We start from the raw sequence: 25,782 nt of genomic DNA on the forward strand, positions 1-25,782 counted from the left end.
CAAAGCTACAACTTGCTGCTGATCAACCATCAACTGGAAAATGTTGGATCTCACCAAAAAGAGATACCCCACATCCAAGGGCAAAGGAGAAGCCCCAGCAAGATGGTAGGAGGGGTGAAATCGCATTTAGAATCAAACCCCTTACCCGCCAGAGACGCTCAGAGGGTTCAAACAAACCTTGTGCATACCAGGACCCAGGGACCCAAGAGACTGAGCCAGAACTGTGTTTGGGTGTCCCCTGAGGAGGTACGGGTCACCAGTGGACTGCTGCAGGGCAGGGGCTCTGGGTGCAGCAGACCTGGGTATGGCATAAGCCCTCTTGGAGGAGGTCGCCATTAACCCCACCATAGAACTGCCAGAACTTACACAGGACTGGGGAAACAGGCTCTTGGAGGGCACAAACAGAACCTTGTGTGCACCAGGACCCAGGAGAAAGGAGCAGTGACCCCACAAGAGACTGACCCAGACTTGTCCTGAGTGTCCAGGAGTCTCCAGTGGAGGCGTGGGTCAACGGTGGCCCCGGCAGGGTCAGGGGCACTGAGGGCAGCAGTGTGAGCATGGCCCTGCCCATCAGAACAAGTCCCAGCTTCCCCCTCAGTCAGTCTCTCCCATCAGGAAGCTTCCATAAGCCTTTTATCCTTCTCCATCAGAGGGTAGACAGAATGAAAACCACAATCACAGAAAACTAACATGAGACCTTAAATTTTTAGTCTGAGTAATGTTGCCATCTCAGATATGCAGATGATACCACCCTTATGGCAAAAAGTGAAGAGGAAGTATAGAGACTCTTGATGAAGGTCAAAGAGGAGAGTGAAAACTCTGGCTTAAAAACTCAACATTCAAGAAACTAAGATAATGGCATCTGGTCCCATCACTTTATAGCAAATAGATGGGAAAGCAATGGAAACAGTGACAGACTTTATTTTCTTGGCTCCAAAATCTCTGCAGATGGTGGCTGCAGCCATGAAATTAAAAGACATTTGCTCCTTGGAAGAAAAGCTATGACCAACCTAGAGAGCATATGAAAAAGCAGAGATATTACTTTTCAACAAATGTCCATATAGCCAAAGCTATGGTTTTTCCAGTCATGTATGGATGTGAGAGTTGGGCCATTAAGAAAGCTGAGTGCTGAAGAAATGATGCTTTTGAACTGTGGTGTTGGAGAAGACTCTTGAGAGTCCCTTGGACTGCAAGGAGATCCAACCAGTGTATCCTAAAGGAAATCAGTCCTGAATATTCATTAGAAGGACTGATACTGAAGCTGAAGCTCCAAGACTTTGGTCACCTGATTGAAGAGCTGACTCATTAGAAAGGACCCTGATGCTGGGAAAGATTGAAGGCAAGAAGAGATGGGGATGACAAAAGATGAGACGGTTAGATGGCATCACCTACTCAATGGACGTGTGTTTGAGTAAGCTCAGGGAGTTGGTGATGGATAGGGAAGCCTGACAAGCTCCAGTCAATGGGGTCACAAAGAATCAGACATGACTATGTGACTGAACTGAACTCAATGTTGCAAGCTAATGAAGACTTTCAAACAAAGAAGTTAATGAATCACAACAATGCAAGCTGGGAAAGACTGAAGGCAAAAGGAGAAGGGGATGGCAGAGGATGAAATGGTTAGATAGCATCACCGAATCAAGGGACATGAATTTAAGCAAACTCTGGGAGATAGTAGAGGACAGAGGAGCCTGGCAGGCTACAGTCCATGTGTTGCAAAAAGTCAGACATGATTTAGTAACTGAACAACAACAACAATGCAAATAGAATTTACTTAAATATTTGAGCATCATACGGGTTCTATGATCAGGTTTATTCTATCTGGGGTTTTGAGAGGGATATATGGGACAAAATGGACAGATGGGAGCTGTTTTAGGATGGTTGGTTAATGATAGAGATTCCTGTGGCTTCCTGAACATCAAGAACCAATTCAAAAGACTGACAAAAAGACTAGAGCCCGGTTAGGCAGCAGACAGGACACAGACTGCCCAGACAAGCCAAAGACAGTCATTTTTGTTATGTAAGAGTTGTGCGTGTGTGCATGCTCAGTCATGTCCAACTCTGCGACCTCATGGACTGCAGCCTGCCAGGCTCCTTGGCCACAGGATTTTCCAGGCAAGAATACTGGAGTGGGTTGCCATTTCCTCCTCCAGGGGATCTTCCTGACTGGAGATCGAGCCCACATTTCCTGCATCTTCTTCACTGGCAGGCACATTCTCTCCCACTGTCACCAATACGTGCGTGCGTGGTAGGTCACTTCAGTCATGTCTGACTCTTTGCGACCCCATGGACTGTAGCCCACCAGGCTCCTCTGCCCATGCAGCATTTCTGAAAGGCAACATGGCAATTCTCATAAAAAGCCTTAAAAATGGCAATTCTTATAAAAACTCTTAAAGACTGATCATAGCCTTTCACGCAGCTGTTCCACTTTATGGGATATACACAAGGAAATATTTGAAAGAGCTCACAAACATTAAGCACCAAGGATGTTTATCACATGTAAATGTTTATATTAGAGTTTAAAAGATTATCCAAAAAATAGGAATTTTTCCATATTAAGGAGTAATGCAAAGTCATTCAAATACCATAGAAAATTGTCTAGTGATAGGAAATAATTCTTACCAACCACTATTTAGATAAAAGTTGTAAAACAATGAATACTATGATTTAAGTTTTTTATAAATATTATACATTGGGGAAAAATATATATTTTGGCAAGGTACACATTCAAGTATTAACGGAATCTCTGAACACCACTTATGAATTATGAGCAAAGGGGAAATTACACTGAAGAGTCCTGAGGCTACATCTACAACTCTGAAATCTCTCCATGGTGGTGAATTAAAGGTGGATGCAATTTACTTTGGGCTTTTGATGGCTTTGAGTAACAGAAAAGAGTGAAAGTGATGCTTTGTCAGTTTCTAAGCACAGACCTTAAGAAATTCAGAATACTGTCTCAAGAGTGAAATGCCATGTAAGACGGTCCGCTACTCCAATGCCTCCAGGCTAAAAATGCCACTTGCAAGCTTTCCAGACAACAGTGCTATCTGAGTCCAGCCTTCCAGCCTATCCCAGGCATGAATGGGATGCCATCTAGGACCCTCTGGACCAGCTCATTCATCACACAATTTTCTCTGGGTTGTCTCAATCAATCATACAAAATCCCTAATTGAGCTCAACTCATATATTTGATCCAAAACACCATGAATTAGGGTGGCTGTAATAAGCCATTAGGTTTTAAGTATTTTTTGCACAACAATAGATACTTGGAACACTTGCCATTATAAATGTGACAAAATCTTTCAGAAAAGAATTGTGCACGTAATTATATGAAAACACTCTCCTAGCCTGCAGCTGAAATCAGATGCTTATTGGATGCTTTAAGAATCATTTGTATCAGTAGGACCAAAGTGTAATCCCTGACATTTTGTGCTTGGAAAATGTTTTCTGACTAGTAAATACATACTTACATAATTTAGGCTCGGGCTCCCAACATTAAGATCAGGGTTCTTAAAAAAATAAGCAGCAAATCACACAATGCAATCCCAAAATGGATAAGGGAGCAAGACAAAGAGAAGACTCAGGTAAGCGAGGAAAAAAAAAAAAAAGCTGTATATTACTGTTATGATTCTGCTACAATCTTTTTCTTATTCTAAGAATGATATTCAAAGGTCAGTCCTTCAATAAATATTTATTAAATATATGAGAGTTACTTAACGCATTTCTTTTGGGGAAAAAGGAGTGTTAAAGGCGGAAAGACATGCCTAACAGAAATAGAAGGATGTGCAAAGTTGAGAAGTTAGATCAACCACCAAGGGACTGACTTCAAGCTGTTTAGCAGAGCAAACTTTGCAGGAGTTAGGGGTGGGGGGTTGAGTGTGAGAAGAAGAGGTAAAGTAAGAGAGATAATAAGGACCAAAATGAGACGGGGAAAAGGAGGACCACTAAGCGCCTTCTGTGCCATGTTAAGAAGTTTGGCTATTATTCTGGGAACACTGGGGGACTCAGGGATTTGTTCAGAACTGCATTTTAGAAAAATCTCTTCAATTGCAAACTGGAGCATTAAAATGAGAATCCCAGCCCAGAGCAAGAAATCAATCAGACGGTGGTGGTCTGAGGCAGCGGTAGTAGACGACGAGACCAACTTGGAGTGACACTCAGCATTAAAAGGCCTTGCTGATGGTCTGGATACAGAGACAGGAAAAGAGGGAGAAATTTAGGACAAGCTCCAGGGTTTTGGTTTACAGATGAAAGACAACATAGAAAGAAGAGCAGATGTGAGTGAGGGCTAAGAGGAAGAACGTTATGCAGGTTTAGATCTATAAATAAGAGCTCCTGCTATATCTGGAAGTTGCCACTGTGCTCCCACTGAGGCTCTAGAAACACACATTAAAACAATATGGATTTTAGAAGTTGGTGGCCCATGCAGAGAGTTAAAGTCCTGGAAATAAATCAATTCAGTGGCCCAGGGCCCTTGAGTCATATTAATCACAGCATCATGATGGGCACAGAAGCAATCTGTGAAGAAACCATTCTCTACACCTCTAAATCTATACTGTGAGCTATAAATAACTTGAATGGTGGTAGCAGAAAGAAAGCAGAAACAGTGAGATGTACCGCAGTGAAAGAAAATCAATTTAATCTTTTGTGTTCATGAGATAGGACGATCACAGTTTAAAATACTTAATTCAAAGCAGTCTAACTTTTGGTACTGGGAGTAGATCATTAATTCAAGCTGTGAGACACTGGTCTTATCCTACTCTCTTACCAGCAAGCTGCCTCTCACCTTAGAGACTTTCATAAATAACCTGCAGCTGAATTAGATAAGAAATGCTGAATTAATGAAGGCATAAGATAAAACATACAAAGAAAGGGCTCTAATCAACACAGAACAATGAGGCTCTGGTCCTAATCTTAACTAGTTGACTCTAAGAAATTAAATTCTCTATGATTAATATTTTCTTTTATGAATTAAGCTCTTATGTTCTAAGTTTTCTTGGGTCTGAACTACCTACAGACCAGAATGCTAAAAGATGGCCTTTATATTCATGAAAGGTTATTATTCATAGAAATGAAAGGAAAAGAAAAACATTCATTGAGTGTTAGTAAAAGCCAGAACTCGCTGCATTGTTCATACATATTTCACTTCATTTCAGGATTTCTACAAACCTTTGAGCAAACAGACGTGCCCTAGAGATTAAGGACTTGCCAGTGGCTACACAATAAGTGGCTAAACCAGGATTTAAAGTCTTACTGGGATTCAGTGTCACTTTTTACTACCCGTGTTGCTTGTTAAAGAGAATAGCCACTTTTTGTTTCCTAATTAGAACTGACAACAAAAGAGGAATCGGGAACTACTACTTCATGGGGCCAATGGGCCCACAGTGCAGAGAATTACATGCAGGAGGGGAAAATCAAATTTCCAGACAATAAGGTTTATCAAGGGAGGGTTTCGGAACTCTTTTCCTTATAAAGATCTACAAAATCATTACATATTTTCACCCTTCTAGAATGGATTAAATGTGATTCTTGCCAAGGGTAGGACAATTAAAATAGATGATATTTCTAAGACCAAATCAATTTTACATTCTTAATTTCTGAGTGTTTAGTCACTAAGGGACTTCCCTGGCAGTCTAGTGGCTAAGACTTTGAATAAGGGGAGTATGGGTTTGATTCCCTGTAGGGAGTTAATATCCCACATGCTTCATGGCCAAAATTAAAAAACAAACAAACAAACAAAAAAACACAGAAGCAATATTGTAACAAATTCACCAAAGACTTTAAAAATGATGCAAAAAGATTATCACTGATATAATAATGGGCATAAATAGAGATTCTAAAAAGCAAGTATACATATCTGAACAGCTTCATGTATAGTAATCATACCTGAAAAAATAACAACATGGAGTTCTTCCCACATTATAATGCTATTGAGATGAAAATGTCTGATTCAGTGGCTGCTATTTGACTTGGGATATTCATTAGCAGGTGGATTAACAATCTGTAAACAGTTAACTCATTTCAAAAAGAGAAAGCCTCATCATGCCTGTCTAACATTTGACAAAAGATTATTCCTTCCACAAACCAAATTCATGTAGCTTACCTTTAAGCTCGTGTTCTCAAATTATCAGTAAACATTATCTACTTTAGACTAATGAAGTCTTGCTCTAAATGAGAAAAAAATCCAGTTGCCAGGCAACAAAGACACCATCAAGACAAATTTTTCCCCTCTCACCAGATGAACACTATCACAGCATCACTAGCTGAATGTTGCTGAGATGACTCTGTGTCTATATGATGGTTCTTCCCAATCACAACTTCTCATGCCAAACTATCTACAATTTCTTTCCCATGAATGAATAAAAAAAGAGATGAATTTATTTTCCATGGTTATGTTGAGAAAAACAAAAATGCATCAGACAGTACTGATTCATTCATATTACTAAAGACTCTTCACACTCTAAATCATAAGGTACATTCTGGACAAACCAGTTCATGGGGCAGTGGCCTTGTCTGTTCAGTCTGACCCAGCTCTCTGAGTTCCATAATGTATATTTCAAAAGTCTAGTGCAATCTATTGTCTTTAAAAATGTAGGCCTATACTTTAACCAAACCCTACAACCACAGCCCAAATTTGATGGGCTCAGAAAATATTAAGGAAAACCCAGAAAGCAGGGGATGACAGTTTACAAGTATTAAAATCTAGGAAGGCAGCATTTGGTTGTATATAGAAATTTTTTACTTCAAGATCTACAACAAAAAGAATGTTTGCTAGAGACTATAGGCACCCAAACCACAGAAAACAGATTTTTGAATAATTAAAGATAGTGTCATCAAGATCAAATTACCAGGAAGATACTTTTCCTCGCTGTACTGTTAGCCATACAGAGCTTTTTATCTCTTAGCCCTAGGAAGCCATTTTTCAGGAAAATATACAGGATTTTGCATGGGGCCAAGCTAGGTATATTAAGATGGAAGAAAGTCACACATCCAGCACGTAGTTGTAACATGGCTTTTTCAAAGGCACAATAACCAGACTCATAAAATTCCCAATGGAGACGTCCAGGGATGAAGAAAATCCCCTATCACGGACTAAACTCAGGACTACACACTGACAGACAGAAATTCCTCTGCAACAAGTCCATCAATCCAGATGCCTGAAGGTGGAATGTGTGAAACACAAAGGTGACAAAGGAAGAGGATGAGTCAGAAGAAAAAAAAAAAAGCACGACAAACTGACATTCTGCCTCCAGTATCAAGTCACAATGCGTCTACCCGGGAGGAAGGAGACAGAACTACATTTGAGTCTGTCATTTCTCATAGAGCTCTCTGTTTAGGGTAACTGTTGTTAAACTACAATGAACTATTCCATTTTGTGGTCTTGATTCTTGCAAATAAAAGGGATTGCCGCCTTTAAAAAATCCTAGGCTGATGGATATTCTCCAGATACACCTAATGATATCGACTGAATCTGGTCAACCTAACCAATCTTCGTGGCCCTCAGGAAGTATATCCTACTGAATACTACATAAATAAGGATTACTGGATCAGGCAGCCTTGACATATTTTAATAATATGGTATTAGGATGTATGTGCCTTTAGGATCAATGATTTTGATTTAAGAGCCAGTTTGATTAAAGTTTGCTGGAGCCTGTGGGTCTACTTTAATAAAATCTAGAATTATCAGATTCCTCCTCAAAGGAGGAGGATTTAGGCTATATATAGAATATATTTACTTCAGAAGTAGCAATTGCAATTAAAACTGCAGCAGTTCAAACAGGGAGAGAAACACTGTGATTACTTTAAAATATAAGAACTCAGCAAAGATGGCTCAAGGCAGCTAAAGTAAGATCAATAACTTCAATCGCCACCAATGTCTCAATCCATTAGGAGACTACCATTTTCTCATTGAAATCCCTCCTAGAGGCTTTAAAAATTCTAGGAAGAAATTTACTCCTCCATTAAAGTGATGGAAACAAAACAAACAACAAAATCACCCAGTGCTACTCAAGTTGGTGGTCATTACCTCATTTCAATTACTTCATCACTCCTGGGGCATCACTTAAAACACTTTCAACAGAAGCTTTGTATCTTCTGATGCAAACCACAGAGATCTGTTCTGCTAGCAGGTGGAAAGAATCATGGATTCTTTTGATCTAAGCCCTTCACCAAGTTGCCTCTTATAAAAGCAACTGTGGAACTCAAGTATTCTACCTTTGCAGTCAATACCTTTAACGGACTGATAGCAAATGAAAGAATACAGTATTTCTACTTAAAATTAAATAACATAACAAAGCAGGATGCCCAACTTTTTTGTTACAATCATTTCCAAACCAGTGCCACACGTGCTCAGGCACCTCAGTCATGTCCAAATCTTTGCCATGACCGAAGTGACTGAGCATGCATGGCCAGGTCTGGAAATGACTGTGCCACATCTTACAGTAAATAGGGAGGAAGGAGAGAAAGAAGGAAAGAAAGAGGGACAAGAAGAGGAGGCAGGAAGGAAACAAGGGAAAAGGAAGGAGGAAACTTCAAAAAGGAGTAAGGTCTACTATGTTTTGGGTTTTAGTAGTCCTCTTGCCTGGAAAATCCCATGGACGGAGGAGCCTGGAAGGCTGCAGTCCATGGGGTCGCTAGGAGTCGGACACGACTGAGTGACTTCACTTTCGCTTTTCACTTTCATGCATTGGAGAAGGAAATGGCAACCCACTCCAGTGTTCTTGCCTGGAGAATCCCAGGGATGGGGAAGCCTGGTGGGCTGCCATCTGTGGGGTCGCACAGAGTTGGACACGACTGAAGTGACTTAGCAACAGCAGCAGTTACTTGCTTACACTAGACGATTCACTCATAAGGAAAACATTTCCTTCATAGTCATCTTAAGTCAGGGGAAAAAAAAAAAAATTCTTGCCAGAGACACAATGCACTGCACTGAGAGTTCTTTCTTTGTGCAGTTTGATTACTGGAAAAGCTCATCTTAGGACTAAAAATGATCTGCAACAGTACAGTGTTTTATTAGTGATTGTACAACTGAGGATAATGAAGTTCTGGCTGTTTATATTTTTGTGCACAAATTATCATATCTTAAGGGAAGAATCATCAATTCTCTTAATTTACCCTTCTCAGATTATAACTGTGACACCTCTGTTTCTCAAACTCCAGGTTAAAAAAAAAAAGAAAGAAAAATTCAGTCAATAATCCAAATGCTTTCAATCATTTTATGGATAAATTACTGTGAAGATAAAGCACCTGGGTAAATGACATTCATCTATTACCCAGAATTATGAATCATGTAGATACAACTCTCCTATATAAACTAGCAAGACCAATTTCCTTCATGAAAGCATTTCGTGTTTACATTATTACAATCCAAAACAAGCGTTTAATGCTTCAGTGGTGTTGAACGGTGACAATTCTTTATTAAATGCCCCTACAAGGAGTTGATCTGTTCCTGGATTTTTTTACAGATTAGTTTGCAGTTTAGAATCTTAGGTGCTATTTAAATCAGACATCAGAGAGTGTTGATATTAACAGATCAAAAAAGTCACTAGAAATGTTGTTGCTAATAAAAATTTCACTTGAGTAACAAAAAAAAAATGCTGCTGCTGCTGAGATGCTCAGTCATGTCCAACTCTTTCTGACTCCACAGACTGCACCCCACTAGGCTCCTCTGTCCATGGACTTTTCCAGGCAACAATACTGGAGTGGGTTGCTATTTCCTACTCTATGGGAACTTCCCAACCCAGTGATCGAACCTGCATCCCTTACATCTCCTGCACTGGCAGGCAGATTTTTTACCACTAGCGTCACCTGAGAAGCCCAACAAAAACAATGTCGTAACACAAATGGATTGACTGCAGAATGCCTTCTTAGAACCCAAGTCACAGGAACTAATCAATTTTCACTCATGTGCTTTAGTTACTTACCATATCCCTTACTAATTCCAAATTATACATCACGGTTTCTTAACAGCTCATTTGTATACATATATTAATGTAATCAGAGAGCAAATTCATAAATTATGCATTGTATCTGAGGCTCATAAAAGTGTATGATTATATAAAATAATATCAATTTCTAAGTCAATAACAAGAACAACCTTGTAGAAAATTTGAAATTTTAAATAAAGAAAAATACTCCTTTGGTGAAAGGTTAACCTTCCTCGAAATGTTATCAGGTTTATACTGACATACCTCTTGGTGAAGCACACACCATCTATTTGACATGCAAAATATTAGGAAACTCATAAACAAGCTAGAAATATCAAATCTTCTCTTCTTTCTGAGTTAATAATAACCCATAAAGTGTTTACCTTTTCCCCTAGTAATCTAATATCTTAAGAAAAGTGAACAGTTGCAAACATTAAACTTCATTTTTCAATTATTTACCACAACATATATCACTGAAAATAGTGAACTAATTTCTTTTATGCCAATGAATAAAGATTCTAACTAAATTTTCTGTTAGTTGCAGACACCTGCACCACGTAGGATGAATTTTTTTTTTATAATGATTAAAACCACTAAAATAGCTAGTTCTCTGAAGGCAAAAAGTGAAAGTGTAGGTTGCTCAGTCATGTCTGACTCTTTGCAACCCCATGGACTGTAGCCCGGCAGGCTCCTCTGTCCATGGAATTCTCCAGGCAAGAATATTGGAGTGGGCTGCCATTCCCTTCTTCAGAGGACCTTCCCGACCAAGGGATTGAACCCAGATCTTCTGCATTGCAGGCAGATTCTCTCTCTCTTTTTTTTTTTTCAAAATCAAAATATATAAGCCTTTATTCTAGGACCATTTCCAACTTGGTCTTTTTTTTAAAAAAATTATTTATTTTAATTGGAGGCTAATGCAGGCAGAGTCTTTACCTACCATCTAAACCACCAGGGAAGCGCAGCTAGATACTTACCCATCTACATACCTATCCCTATGTATGTATTTGCGTACTCAATTGGATACAGTATCAAATGCTGTAAAAATAAATGTGGTGGATGGAAAGAATCAGTTATTGTTAGTAGAAATTCACTGTTTTCCACAGTAATGAGCAGCCATTAAAAGCTGATTAAGGTGACTGCACACTGACATAATGTGGTGATTAATTCCCTCTGAACGATACATTAAAGAAAAACTGCAAACTCACATGGAACTCAGTACTCACCAGAGACCTCTTATGCTTGTTTCTCAGGCTTCAGTGAGCTTTTCTGTAAGCCTGGATTCACTAACTGCACACATCTGCACAGGCTATTATGTGCAAATATCAATAAGAAAAAGTAAAGGAATCATAATTTTATTTATTAACGCACTGATTTCCTTCAACAATCTTCAGCATAGTCACCTTTAATGGAGCCAGGGGTGGGGGACAGAACTCTTGTGCAAGTATTTGTGTAAGGTCACTTGTATATTGGAAACAAACTGTATGTTGACCAGGAAAGGAAAACCATCATGGAAAGCAATCTTAAAGGTAATCAAATATTTTCCTCTTTATGCCCAGGAAAATAACTGTTGGAATTCTCCTGATGAATAGGCGATGTATCAAGTCTATAGACACTCTTCCATACAGAGCAGTAATTCCTCACTTGTTTTCTATATGTATTTTACACAGAGCATTGCTTTCTCCACATTCAATCTTATCTTTTTTATTTCCCAAATAGTTACAAATTTGAATTTAGATAAGAAATTTCTTCCTTAGCAAATCAAATTAGACAGAATAGAACTTTTCTTTCTAATTTTCATCTTATTTAAAGAACGTGTATTCTTCTCTGATCATTCATTTTATATTTCAAGTTACAAAGAATATAGAAAACACATTTTTTCCAAAAGAGCAACATCCAAGAAGATAATACAAAAAGTATAATTTATCAGAATCAAAGAGTTCCAAAATATTAAACACCAAACTTCAGTTTTAGTCTCTCAATCTTCTAGACTGAGTCATTTTAAAATGAGACCTAACTTTTACTAAGAAATTTTATTATTTTAATTCAGATTTGATGCCCTGCCTAAAATGTTCAGAAGATGTAAATTCTGAAAACACTCATATACAACTGTTGATCTAATTAGTTGAACTAAGTAGGATTGAACTGAAATATATCCATATGAAGGCTACAAGGCTCTCATAACTCATAGCTATTTTCAGTGAGCCAAATGGCAAAGCCAGCAAAATCACTACCTTCGGTGACAAGGAAAAGAAATTCCAGATGAACTACTTACTTGCACATATGTACATAATCATCCCTCAAAAGAAGTTACCAAAGTTTTATTCTATCCACTTAATATGACAAGTTGTTTCCCAAGGATCACTCGGTGGGAGGAAAATAGAGAATAAATAAGTAAATAAATAAATTACACATATAATGATAAGTGTGTTGGAGAAAAATACATTTGTCTGTCGAGTGCTAAGCAGAAGAGATCTGATCCTAAGAAAGGACTAGAGAAGCACAGGAAATTCTATAAAAGAAACAGAGCTTTTAAAAAGTACTCTTGGAGCAGTTATAGGAAAGCTAGGTTACAGGAAAGCAGAGAGAACAGAGATGAGTGATGACGATAATTTCAGTAAGGGTGGATGACAGCGCGGCTGCTGCAGCTCAAAGGCAATCAGAGCGCTGAAGGTGGGATGAATCCAAAGGAAAACCTGAGATTTAGTGACTCACCAGATATATGAAACAAGGAGGATGAGAAAGCAAACGAGGTCTCAGGGCTTTATATCCAAGGTCAAGAGAACGATAGTATCAATGTAATTTAAGAAGATTTTTTAACAAAAGGATAATCAAATAATTGCTTCCTTCTACTGAAGCCAGAACCGCCTGATGGCTGAGTTTGTGCCTGATGGTCACAGTTCAGAATTCCCTCCCACCCCCGCGTGTCTCTCAGCATTTCTGCAATATTTATGGACATGTTTGGGAAACTCTCACCAGTTTGCCACCAGTGGTCTAGCACAGGCACTCTGAAGACCTTTTTGGACCATTCCAGCGTCTCCACATCACATCGTTCTCCAGCCACAAACAGTGTTTTGAACCTGAGTGTTAAAGGGAGAGTGAATTGAAATTATTCCTTGAAACTAAACTGAAACAATTTCAGTTTTTGCCTTCTTTTAAACACTGTAGAATCTAATCACATTAATTCTCGGAGGAAAACACTGTAGAATGGTTGTAGAAAGCAGGCATCACTTGTTTGGACCCAGCACGCTACGCAGGGCTAATTCACTTCAGTCCTGTCTGCCTCTTTGCAACTCTATGGACAGTAGCCCGCCAGGTTCCTCTGTCCATGGGATTCTCCAGGCAAGAATACTGGAGTGAGTTGCCATGCACTCCTTCCAGGGGATCTTTACGACCCAGGGCTTGAACCCATGTCTCTTAAGACTCTTGCATTGGCAGGTGGGCTCTTTATCACTAGCGCCAGCCAGGAAGGCCACAGTATAACTAAATACATATCACAGCACTGGAGAGAAATGCTTCAGAAGCATAATTCACAGCTATAGCTTTCCAGTTTTGAGAAAAGCAACTGAGTTGATCTTTATAATATATCTGTCATATTCATCTAATAATCAAAAAATGAAAAATCTTTTCCTCCTTGACATTACCTCAGCTAATTTTAGCTCCAAATTTGATTGCTGCATGCTATTTAAGTCCATGCACAAAAATATACTCTAGAGTATCAGCTAAGGCAACAAATGTGCTCATACATATGATGCACTTGCTCCTTCTCATGAGTTCCTTCAATAAACATTACTCTGATGTCAACATATATTTCTCCTATTTCAAGGACATATAGGAAAGGTAGGTGATTTAAAAAGAAATGGCATTGTGGCCTTCCAGGATAAAAAGACTCTTATCAAAAGGAATAAATGATTACTAAGAGATGAACAATCCTTTGCAGGGAACACTATGCCACAGTGTATAAAGGATGAAATAGAAAAAAACAGAATTGGCTTGACACCATTGGTGGTTCATTGAGAGAAAAACTTTTTTTTCTTCCATTCTCAAAGGCCTGTCAAAACAAAGAAGGTGTGTATGAAAACCTAATTCACTATCATTAAAATAAAAACATATTAAATACAAATCAAATGTAAAAACCTGCCTACCCATCCTGTACAATGTAGTACAGCCACAGATTTCTCATTCCCTTAACTTATTTCATAAAAATCTCATGAAGATTCAAATATTCCCACACTATGCTCCACAACCATGGAGCCTCTATGCTGCCTCCGTTACAAACATATATCTCATCCTATAATTACTTGCTTCTTGCTAATTTCTCACAGCTCCTTAGGATCATTCATCTTTATGACATCAATACCAATCAAAATATCTGAGAATTTTAGATACTTAAACTTTATGCAAACTACATATATATTTGTAATTCAAGCAAATATATTACCTAATATTACCTAAAATTTAGGTAATCAAATATGTATTCACTTACAACTTGCTTGAAATTAAAATCTGGATTATCAATTATGACCTCATCAGGCAGACATGTTATAGCAGGGTGAAATAGATAGTAACACATTAAGCTATTAAAGTAGGCTAAAATATAACAAAGACTAAAGTTTTAAAGTTTAAAATAAGGTTGATATATCTATGATTTTAGATACTATATAAAAACAAGAAAAAATAAGGACATAAATGCCACACTGTTGATAATCTTATGACTGAAAAACATGAACATATTTTAATTGTGTCTTATTCAAACTATCAAAACTACTTTTTTAAACTTCCGTGATTAAGTATACTATACATTTCTAGGGTAAATGAGGAGCAAGTGAAGCCATCTGGAGAGCCAGTCCTGGGCCTTGTCACAAAGGAGCTTATAGAACTTTCTAAAGAATTTGGGTTTCATCCTGAAGGTGGTAAGAGGTGTGATGACTCACCTAGAGCCAGACATCCTGGAATGTGAAGACAAGTGGGCCTTAGAAAGCATCACTACAAACAAGGCTAGTGGAGGTGATGGAATTCCAGTTGAGCTGTTTCAAATCCTGAGAGATGATGTTGTGAAACTGCAGCACTCAATACGCCAGCAAATTTGGAAAACTCAGCAGTGGCCACAGGACTGGAAAAGGTCAATTTTCATTCCAATCCCAAAGAAAGGCAATGCCAAAGAATGCTCAAACTACCGCACAATTGCACTCATCTCACATGCTAGTAAAGTAATGTTCAAAATTCTCCAAGCCAGGCTTCAGGAGTATGTGAACCGTGAACTTCCAGATGGTCAAGCTGGTTTTAGAAAAGGCAGAGGAACCAGAGATCAAATTGCCAACATCCGCTGGACCATAGAAAAAGCAAGAGAGTTCCAGAAAAACATCTATTTCTGCTTTATTGACTATGTCAAACCTTTGACTGTGTGGATCACAATAAACTGTGGAAAATTCCAAAAGAGATGGGAATACCAGACCACCTGACCTGCCTCTTGAGAAACCTATATGCAGGTCAGGAAGCAACAGTTAGAACTGGACATGGAACAACAGACTGGTTCCAAATAGGAAAAGGAGTACGTCAAGACTGTATATTGTCACCCTGCTTATTTAACTTCTATGCAGAGTACATCATGAGAAATGCTGGACTGGAAGAAGCACAAGCTGGAATCAAAATTGCCAGGAGAAATATCAATAACCTCAGATATGCAGATGACACCACCCTATGGCAGAAAGTGAAGAGGAACTAAAAAGCCTCTTGATGAAAGTGAAAGTGGAGAGTGAAAAAGTTGGCTTAAAGCTCAACATTCAGAAAACGAAGATCATGGCATCTGGTCCCATCACTTCATGGGAAATAGATGGGGAAACAGTGGAAACAGTGTCAGACTTTATTTTTTGGGGGCTCCCAAATCACTACAGATGGTGACTGCAGCCATGAAATTAAAGACGCTTATTCCTTGGAAGGAAAGTTATGACCAACCTAGATAGCATATTCAAAAGCAGAGACATTACTTTGCCAACAAAGGTTTGTCTAGTCAAGGCTATGGTTTTTCCTGTGGTCATGTATGGATGTGAGAGTTGGACTGTGAAGAAAGCTGAGCACTGAAGAATTGATGCTTTTGAACTGTGGTGTTGGAGAAGACTCTTGAGAGTCCCTTGGACTGCAAGGAGATCCAACCAGTCCATTCTGAAGGAGATCAGCCCTGGGATTTCTTTGGAAGGAATGATGCTAAAGCTGAAACTCCAGTACTTTGGCCACCTCATGTGAAGAGTTGACTCATTGGAAAAGACTCTAATGCTGCGAGGGATTGGGGGCAGGAGGAGAAGGGGATGACAGAGGATGAGATGGCTGGATGGCATCACTGACTCGACGGACCTGAGTCTGAGTGAACTCTGGGAGCTGGTGATGGACAGGGAGGGCTGGTGTTGAAACATTTTCCAACAGTGAAATTTCTCATTAATGACCTTGCCACTATTTTATTAATTTCACAAACAGATGAATGCCCCATTTTAAAAATTCAAAAATGTATTTTTATTTAAAAATTTATAAAAGTGAAAATTAGCCATCTTTTCACAGTTATTTGGACTCTCTGGAGAGAAAATTTACTCATATTCATTATATACATCCTGTCTCTGCACTGTAGAATATGGTAGCTACTAACTATCTCTGGCTATTTAAAATGTAGTTAAAATTGAAAAAAATTAAAAATATAAGTTTCTTCACAGTAGTAACCCTTTGTCAAGAGTTCAGTAGTGACATGTTGCTAGTAGTTACTGTGCTGTAGATATCAGTTTTACCGGATAGCACTGCCCTAGATTGTAGACTAACTCAGTATATGAGAGATACTCAGATGATGGCAACACATGGAAAGATGAACCTACTTCCAAATGTGTAACACTAAAAGGATAAACAAAATGACAATATACAGTATCTAAAGCAGAAAAAATGGAGAGAGAGATGAATGGGAATGAGACCTATACATCTTTCCTCATTTTTATATAAAATCAAGCACAATTCAACACTCAAATGAAGTTGAAAATTAAGCAATAAGGGAAACAGTAAAATGGCATTGTTGTTAAATTAATTTTATTCCTAAGTACACAGGAAGCTGCATAGTAATGGATAAAAAGCCAAAGCCAAAATATGGTGAAGAATTTTTGGTAATAAAGTATAAGCAGAAGAAAACTAAAATGAATATTTTCTTTGAAGGTCCATAAACTACCAAACAATAGAAAACTACTCTTTACTTGTGCCAACATAGGTTAAATAAAACATATCATTTCAGTAATGCCTTATCAACTTCTAGTTCACACAACAGAACATCATCATTTTTTACATCAATGTCCCAGTGGTTAACTCCATCTTTTTCCTTCATTCTATTTTCTCCCCACTAGAAAATTCAAATAACCTTTTGAAAAAAACTCTCCACCATTTTATTACTGTTATTTTGGCTTCTGTTCAAACAGAACCGATTCTTCCCTCCAAGTCTCTTAACTGTCCTTTCAGACTTTTTATTTTGTCTGTTTTGCATTCTGAGTAATTTCGTCAGTAATATGCTATCATTTTAACAGAGCCTTTCATTGTATCCATATACTTATTTAGTTTACACTATCCACTGTACTTTTTTATTGTTTCATATCCAAGTTTAATAATTTTACATAAAAGTTGTTAGTTTACGACTGATTATCCTCAAAATACTTATTTTCAAGTTTGATTTGACTATATTACAAAAATAAGGTCAATTGGAATGAATCCATGTTCTGTTGATTTAAATAGCATTAGAGTTCTTCATGTATTTAGAATTTTATTTCCCACAATCTTTTCAAAATAGAAGTTCTCTGTTGTCATTTGTATCTCTTTCTCTCTCTCTCCTATGCTCACCTTCTCTGTTCAATAGGTTTGTGACATCTAATGCTATAATGATGGTTCAGAATTATTAATCCACAGTGATACTTGGGATATCACAGATCCTATTCCAGGATGACGATGGGCAGTTTTGTTCAGTCTCTGATTGCTGGATGGTCCTTTGTCTGATTCAGACCCCTGGACCAACATCTGCTATAAGTCACAGTCCCAGAAAACAATTGACAGTCATTATTATCAGCCGCCTTTTCTGAGTGGTGTGTTAACACCCCAGCTCACCCTCAATCAGTGAGCAAACTCTGACTCCATAGGGAGTACAAGGCAACACTGGGTCCCTATTACTCTGCCAACACCTGCCTGCACACCTAGCAAGCCTCTGGCTGCGGCCACCCTTGCCATTTTGCCACTCTAATCCATTTCTAGTCCACAGAAGAGTTTATTTTTCAGCTCAGCGCTGACGCTCTGCTTCTTCTTTTTCATATTAACTCTCATTGCTATGTAATTGGAAAAGAAAGGCTACATCAAAGTATGAGGTACTGCGCTATCTTGAATGGAAATCCCAGCAGAGATTATTTTTCTAACTTTACTGAAATTGAACTAGAAGATCATGGGGAAAAAAAAAAATCACTATGATGTATGAAAAAGAGCAGTGAATTAGAAAGCAGATGATAATAATAGCTAAGACAGTCTATGTTAAGAACAGTTCCAAGTGCTCTGCATGAATTACGTACCTTCTATTTTCATCATATTCTTGCACTAGCTCACACACACACACAAAAGAACAGAGAGACTACATAACTTTCTGAAGGTCACACAGTCAGTAAATGGTAGATTTGAACCCAGGGAGTCTAACTCCACAGTCAGAATCCAAATTACCATACAGTACTGCCTAGCCCAGCTCTTGCCCTATAGTAGCTTTGAAATCCTGGGAATGTTATTTTACCTCTTTGCAGCAAAGTTTTCTCTACTGTGAAATGAAATGATTTCACTAGACGATGTCTTACCTATTTTCCCAAACTCTAGTTGTCTGATAAAATAACATAGTTCTGGTTAGTTACCTATTTCAGAGTACCCTCTTAAATTTAGGGGAAATCTTTAAATTTATTTTAAAACAACCTTTGATGAGCTATGTAACATTTAAAAAGAAAATACCATCACAAAACATTCTACAAAAGGAGAGAGAAGCAAACTGCAAATCAATCTCAAGGCTGCGATTATAGTATCTAAGAAATATCCATTCAGTAAGTCATCATGAAATTGCCTTGAACATAAATATAAAATTAAAGGTATAGCTGTATGAGAAGACTTGGGTTCTGGTTTTCATTCTGTCTCTAATCCAAACTTAACTTTTTTTGAACTCCGGTTGCCTACAGTAAGATAATTGGATTTTGGAGGTCTCTTCTAACATTCTGTTAGTCCACGAGTCAGAACCTATCAAAGTAGATCAGTGAAGGTACTATTCGTATAGACTATAAATATATGAAAAGGAAAAGCTGCATTTATCCCATGAGTGACAAAAATCTCTAGGTCAAGTTAGTCTGCTAACTTACTTTATCTAGAAAGTGTTATGTTCATGGTATTTAGTTAGGAGTGTAGGCTCTAGTTAGATCGCCTGAGTTAGTTTCTTGCTAAGAAGTCACTTAACTTCTGGCCCTAACCTCCCTTACCTGTAAGATGAGAGTAATCATAATTCCTACTTATTGTAATAACCAGTGACACAACAAACTATGACTGCTTATGCCTAGCACATAGTAGGTGATCAGCAAGTGTTTGCACTTATTAATAGTAGTCATTTGAATAATTGAGGCTGTTTTAGAGTCTGCAGTCCTAAATAGATACTTAAAACATAGGTTCACATCATCATGAATAACTTAAATGCCTAAAGACAAAGAGGCTTGATCAGGGGAGTTTATTGCAATTTCTCTTACATTAACATCTCATGGACTAAAATTTCATACTCTGTGTCTATACCTATTAGTTTGAAAGAGTTGGTATTTTGGTATTGAAATTCATTCAATACCAAATGAATACCTATTAAATCTGATATTTAATAGGTGTTCATTTATTGGTGATTTAATAGGTATTCATTTGGTATTATTTGACCCTTTATACTGAGAAGGCAATGGCACCCCACTCCAGTACTCTTGCCTGGAAAATCCCACGGATGGAGGAGCCTGGTGGGCTGCAGTCCATGGGGTCGCTAAGAGTCGGACACGACTGAGCGACTTCCCTTTCACTTTTCACTTTCATGCCTTAGAGAAGGAAACCGCAACCCACTCCAGTGTTCTTGCCTGGAGAATCCCAGGGATGGGGGAGCCTGGTGGGCTGCCGTCTATGGGGTCACACAGAGTCGGACACAACTGAAGCGACTTAGCAGCAGACCCTTTATACTTCAGGCAAATTAGAAATGGTTTCTTGCCTTTCCAGTAAAGGATACCATCTGAAACCCATGTACCAAATGGGAAACGATGACGTAGCACACAACAGACCGTAGCTTGGTCGTCACACCCCCATGCCCTGTCATCAGAATGCATTTGTCAGAAAGGGACACTGCAAGAATAAGGGCACTATTTCTTCAAAATCCCTGGTCTTGTGTTAAGACATGGAGACTGTACACAGCCTCAGATGTGTTTACCACAACCTATGTTCTCTTCTTTTACTGAAATGGAGTAAACGAAATCACAATGTAGTAAATAAAGTGAATAGAAATATAAGAGTATTTCATGAACACATTGTATGCTCATTTTATGAACATTTTATGTAAATCCAGATCCCTTTTTTTTTTCCCAAAAAAGAAACAAATGAACCAAATCACTGACCCTGCCCAAATTGAAATCTTCTTGCTTACATCTGCAATTGCTGTACGGTATCTGTTTTAACCCCTTCTTTGGGTCATAGCAGCATAAAATTCATAACATCTGGAATTTAATTTAAAAATTTCAAACTGACTTAATTTAAAACCAATTTTGACTTGAAGAAACTACAAAATCCTTTTAGTTTATGATAGCAGTGACCTATTTCAGAAAGGTTCAATGAGAACTGATGCTGGAAACTGCCTTGAAGATACAAATTGCTATAATTATCTCTGAATGTACATATCATTAAGCTAAAATGAATGGCAATAAACCAGCACAAAAGTATCTATTCTGAGCACATTATTACAAAACAACAGGAAAATAATTTCCTTCACTCTTTCAACATAGGTAATATGGACTATAATTTGCACATTTTATCTTTATAAGTAAAATCAAGTATTTTCCCTCTATTTAGACTATTAGTCTATTTTCAAAAGGTAGATATTATATATATGCATTTATATATATGTACATGTGCAGGCTAAGTCGCTTCGGTCTGTCTGACCTTTTGGACTGTAGCCTGCCAGGCTCCTCTGTGCATGGGATTCTCCAGGCAAGAGTACTGGAGTGGGTTGCCAAGACCTCCTCCAGGGGATCTTCCTGACCCCGGGATCAAACCTGTGTCTCTTATGTTTCCTGCATTGACAGGTGGGTTCTTTACTACCAGAGAGAGTGGGGCTTCCCAGGTGGTGCTAGTGGTAAAGAACTAGATTACAAACACACATACATGTATATATATGTATAAATCACAGTTAGCCTTCTGCTTTAAGGAAAATATAAGCAGAGTAGTTTTAAAAAGAGAACTAATTTGAGAAAATTTGAACAGAAATAAACAGGACATGGTATTAAAAAATATTCACAGTATAGCTAAATTTCCAACTCTTTCAAAAATACATTTAGAACAGCCATTCTTAACATTCAGAACCTCTGACTTTTTCCGTAACGGTACTGCCGTGCTAGAAAAAATGTACAGTGTTCAGTTATTCACTGTGATTGCAGTTCTTAATGTAATTTGCCCTGTGTATCCCAAGTTCACCTTGTCAGCGAGTACTGCTTCCCCAAGGCTGCCCCAGGGTCCTGTTGACGGATCGCTCTAATTGCAGTCGGCGCTGTAAACAAGGCAGCCACTCCATGCTCCGCGAGCACACGGAAATAGGCACCAGCATCTGGTGTCCCCACAGGCTTCCCCTACAACGAGATTCATTCAAAGCGTCACCAGGTAAAATGTCTCCTACTTCATTGACTGTTCAATACTTACACATTTAACATAGCAATATTAATAAAATGGGGTTCTCACCGTATCTTAGTTTTAATATGTTTCCATGTTCTGTCATAAATAAACAAAATGCCCAGATATCAGACAAGCGATTTGCTCCAATACTGTATCCTAAAAGCTTTTCAAATAGCAACTTCTCCTTTCTTAAGTTTTGAAACATAAAGGACTAGAAATATATATATATATATAATTAAATCAATAAAACAGTCTTCTATTTTCCAAGCAATTAAATATATTGTTTTGTCTGGCAGACTAAATGAGAAATGTGGTTGCTATGAATTTCTAACATTACACATTTTTCATGATCTCCATTAAAAATGACAATAGCAAGTCTCAAAATATATGAGAAGACAGAAAAACCTGGAATTACAGTGATTTCTCAGCACTGACCTTTTCAATTAAATGTCTCACTTCAAGAAAACCAATTTCTAAGAATTAAAAAAAATCTAATAAGATATCTCAAAATGTAGGTTTTCCACAGCCTCAAAATGACATTATGCATGTTCAACAAATAATCCACTCACAAAAACTTAACAATCTTTGTGGACTATGCAATTCAAAAGGACACAAAACATTTTTAACTGAAAATGAGCATGGCATAAATAAATCAGTAATTCTGTAAAAAATCAAAGGATCCCATAAAATCTATGTTGGTTCAACTATATTCCTTCATTCCTCAATCCATTCTCATCACTGGTACTTCTTCCTTTGTTTCTGAAGTCAGGTCCTGGAATGTTTATATGCATATAATGTATATTTCACAAGCAAATCCTTTTGGAAGTGGTTGAGATAAATAGGTTTCCTATTTTGGGCCATTTCTTGAAGACTGAAGAGCATATGAGCATCCTTTGGACCTTATATCCTGGAAAACACACTTGGGAAACACTGAGCTATCGTAAGCAAAGAAAAGAAGAGAAAAAGAAAGAAGGAGGGAGGGAGGGAGGAAGGAAAGAATCTGCTGCTGCTGCTAAGTCACCCCAGTTGTGTTCGACTCTGTGTGACCCACAGACGGCAACCCACCAGGCTCCCCCGTCCCTGGGATTCTCCAGGCAAGAACACTGGAGTGGGTTGCCATTTCCTTCTCCAATGCATGAAAGTGAAAAGTGAAAGGGAAGAATTTGCTAGAAGCCAACTTAGAGGTCTCCCCAAACAACTAATAAGAGTGGATGATGATATGACATTTATCATAAGTATGATATGATAGCTGTTTAATAATTTTGATTCACTATCCACTTCTAATTGGATCTCTCCTAGGGTACTATTTAGTTTTCACATATTTTTTAAAGTTATTCTCAATATTCTTTAATATAGTTATACTTTCCTTTTTTAAATTACCTCTTTATTTTATTGTTACTTCTCCTTTTGCTCTTTAAATACCAAAGATACTTCTTGCAATTAGAAATTCATTTTTATTATCACAACTACCCTGAAAACCTGATTTTAATTTATTTCACTACCATCGTAGGATTTCATTACCATCGCAGGTCAACACATTGATGTAGTAGAAAAAGCTGCCAAATACATTCTGGCAACTCATGTATGTAATTTAACTTATACCTTTTGAAGGCATGAGCATATCAGCACCAACTTTATTATTTCTAACCAAGGCAGGTAAAGATTTGACTTTTACTTCTTCAGTCTGTCTTAGGCACTGATCACCGGGGGCGGTAGACTGTAACCTTGGAAACTTCACCTCACCCCCATATAAATGATTTTTCAACTGACCTTACACAATTGGCTTGCCCTGTCAATGCTGCCATTTTCTTGTCTGCCAAATAAGAATAAATCGCTTTTCCAATAAGTCTTTGATAAGCTAAAAGCACTGAGATAATATTTTAAAGTGGTTTGACCTCTACTGAAGAAGGTTATTTTATAGCCAATTTGAGTTGAATTCTACTACAGCGCCAGTGTCACGAGACAATGATAATATACTCACTGAAGAGTGACATTAGTCACCAAGAAAATGCTACACCACAGTGACGACCTACACACGGGACACTATTTATTGTATTTTACAGCACCTTCAAATTAATTATATCCAAGGATAATGAAACAATAGTTCATTAGAAATAATAGTTAAAACTGTACCATATTTTTATAGATAATAAATTCTGACCCTGCATCAAACAAAATTCCATTAATATATTTATTAAGCATAAAAAATGATGATAACATGTCATTACAATTAGGATACTAATGGAAGTGATGAATAAAAGCTCACACTTTTTTGTAAATTAGTTGAACTACGAAAGGTTCAGTTATCTTGCATTAGATTGTCTATTCCTCAGAAGAACATGAGGCAATGAGTGATATTTTTTTTATTATGGAATTCAAGTTCATTCAGCCACTCAGTTGTGTCCAACTCTTTGCAACCCCATGGACTGCAACACGCCAGGTTTCCCTGTTCATCACCCACTCCCGGAGCTTTCTCAAACTCATGTCCACTGAGTTGGTGATGCCATCCAACCATCTCATCCTCTGTCATCCCCTTCTCCTCCCGCCTTCAATCTTTCCCAGCATCAGGGTCTTTTCAAATGAGTCAGTTCTTTGTATCAGGTGGCCAAAGTATTGGAGTTTCAGCTTCATCATCAGTCCTTCCAATGAATATTCAGGACTGATTTCCTTTAGGATGGATTGGTTGGATCTCCTTGCAGTCCAAGGGACTCTCAAGAGTCTTCTCCAACACCACAGTTCAAAAGCATCAATTCTTTAGCAATCAGCTTTCTTTATAGTCCAACTCTCACATCCACACATGACTACTGGAAAAACCATAGCTTTGACTAGATGGACCTTTGTTGGCAAAGTAATGCTGTAGAGGTTGCTCATAGATTTTCTTCCAAGGAGCAAGCATCTTTTAACTTCATAGCTGCAGTCAACATCTGCAGTGATTTTGGAGACTGTCCCCAAAAAAAGTCTCTTATTGTTTCCATTGTTTCCCCATCTATATGCCATGAAGAGATGGGACTGGATGCCATGATCTTAGTTTTCTGCATGTTGAGTTTTAAGCCAGCTTCTTCACTCTTCTCTTTCACTTTCATCAAGAGGCTCTTTAGTTCTTCGCTTTCTGCCATAAGGGTGGTGTCATCTGCATATCTGATGTTATTTCTATTTCTCCCAGCAATCTTGATTCCAGCTTGTACTTCTTCCAGCCCGGCATTTTGCATGATGTACTCTGCATATAAACTAAATAAGCAGGGTGACAATATTCAGCCTTTATGTACTCCTTTCCAGATTTGAAACCAGTATGTTGTTCCATGTACAGTTCTAACTGTTGCTTCTTGATCTGCATACAGATTTCTCAGGAGGCAGGCAAGGTGGTCTAGTAGTCCCATCTCTTTAAGAATTTTGCATAGTTTGTTGTGATCCACACAGTCAAAGGCTTTGGCATAGTCAATAAAGTTGATATTTTTCTCGAACTCTCTTGCTTTTTTGAAGATCCAGCGGATGTTGGCAACTTGATCTTTGGTTCCTCTGCATTTTCTAAAACCAGCTTGAACATCTGGAAGTTCACAGTTCATATACTATTGAAGCCTGACTTGGAGAATTTTGAGCATTACTTTGCTAGCATGTGAGATGAGTGCAACTGTTCAGTAGTTTGAGCATTCTTTGGCATTGCCTTTCTTTGGGATTGGAATGGAATGAAAACTGACCTTTTCCAGTCCTGTGGCCACTGTTGAGTTTTCCAAATTTGCTGGAATATTGAGTGCAGCACTTTCACAGCATCATCTTTCAGGATTTGAAATAGCTCAACTGGAATTCTATCACCTCCACTAGCTTTGTTCGTAGTGATGCTTCCTAAGGCCCTCTTGGCTTCACACTCCAGGATGCCAGAGACTAGATGAGTGATCACACCATTGTGTTTATCTGGGTCATGAAGATGTTTTTTGTA

General features: G+C 38.1%; 1 protein-coding gene across 4 annotated transcripts in view; it reads right to left on the bottom strand.

Annotated features, from left to right (window-relative positions):
- Window positions 1-25,782, bottom strand: part of ACSS3 (acyl-CoA synthetase short chain family member 3) — a 183,876-nt gene that overhangs the window by 61,432 nt on the left and 96,662 nt on the right. For all 4 annotated transcript variants that reach the window (XM_027543267.1, XM_027543266.1, XM_027543268.1 and 1 more), the window contains 2 exons: window positions 21,654-21,805; window positions 12,900-13,003 (listed from right to left, as the gene is read on the bottom strand). In XM_027543267.1, coding sequence (XP_027399068.1) covers window positions 12,900-13,003; window positions 21,654-21,805 — 256 coding nt within the window. The remainder of the gene's footprint in view (window positions 1-12,899; window positions 13,004-21,653; window positions 21,806-25,782) is intronic.

The sequence above is a fragment of the Bos indicus x Bos taurus genome, chromosome 5, assembly GCF_003369695.1.
Source record: "Bos indicus x Bos taurus breed Angus x Brahman F1 hybrid chromosome 5, Bos_hybrid_MaternalHap_v2.0, whole genome shotgun sequence".
NCBI lineage: Eukaryota > Metazoa > Chordata > Mammalia > Artiodactyla > Bovidae > Bos > Bos indicus x Bos taurus.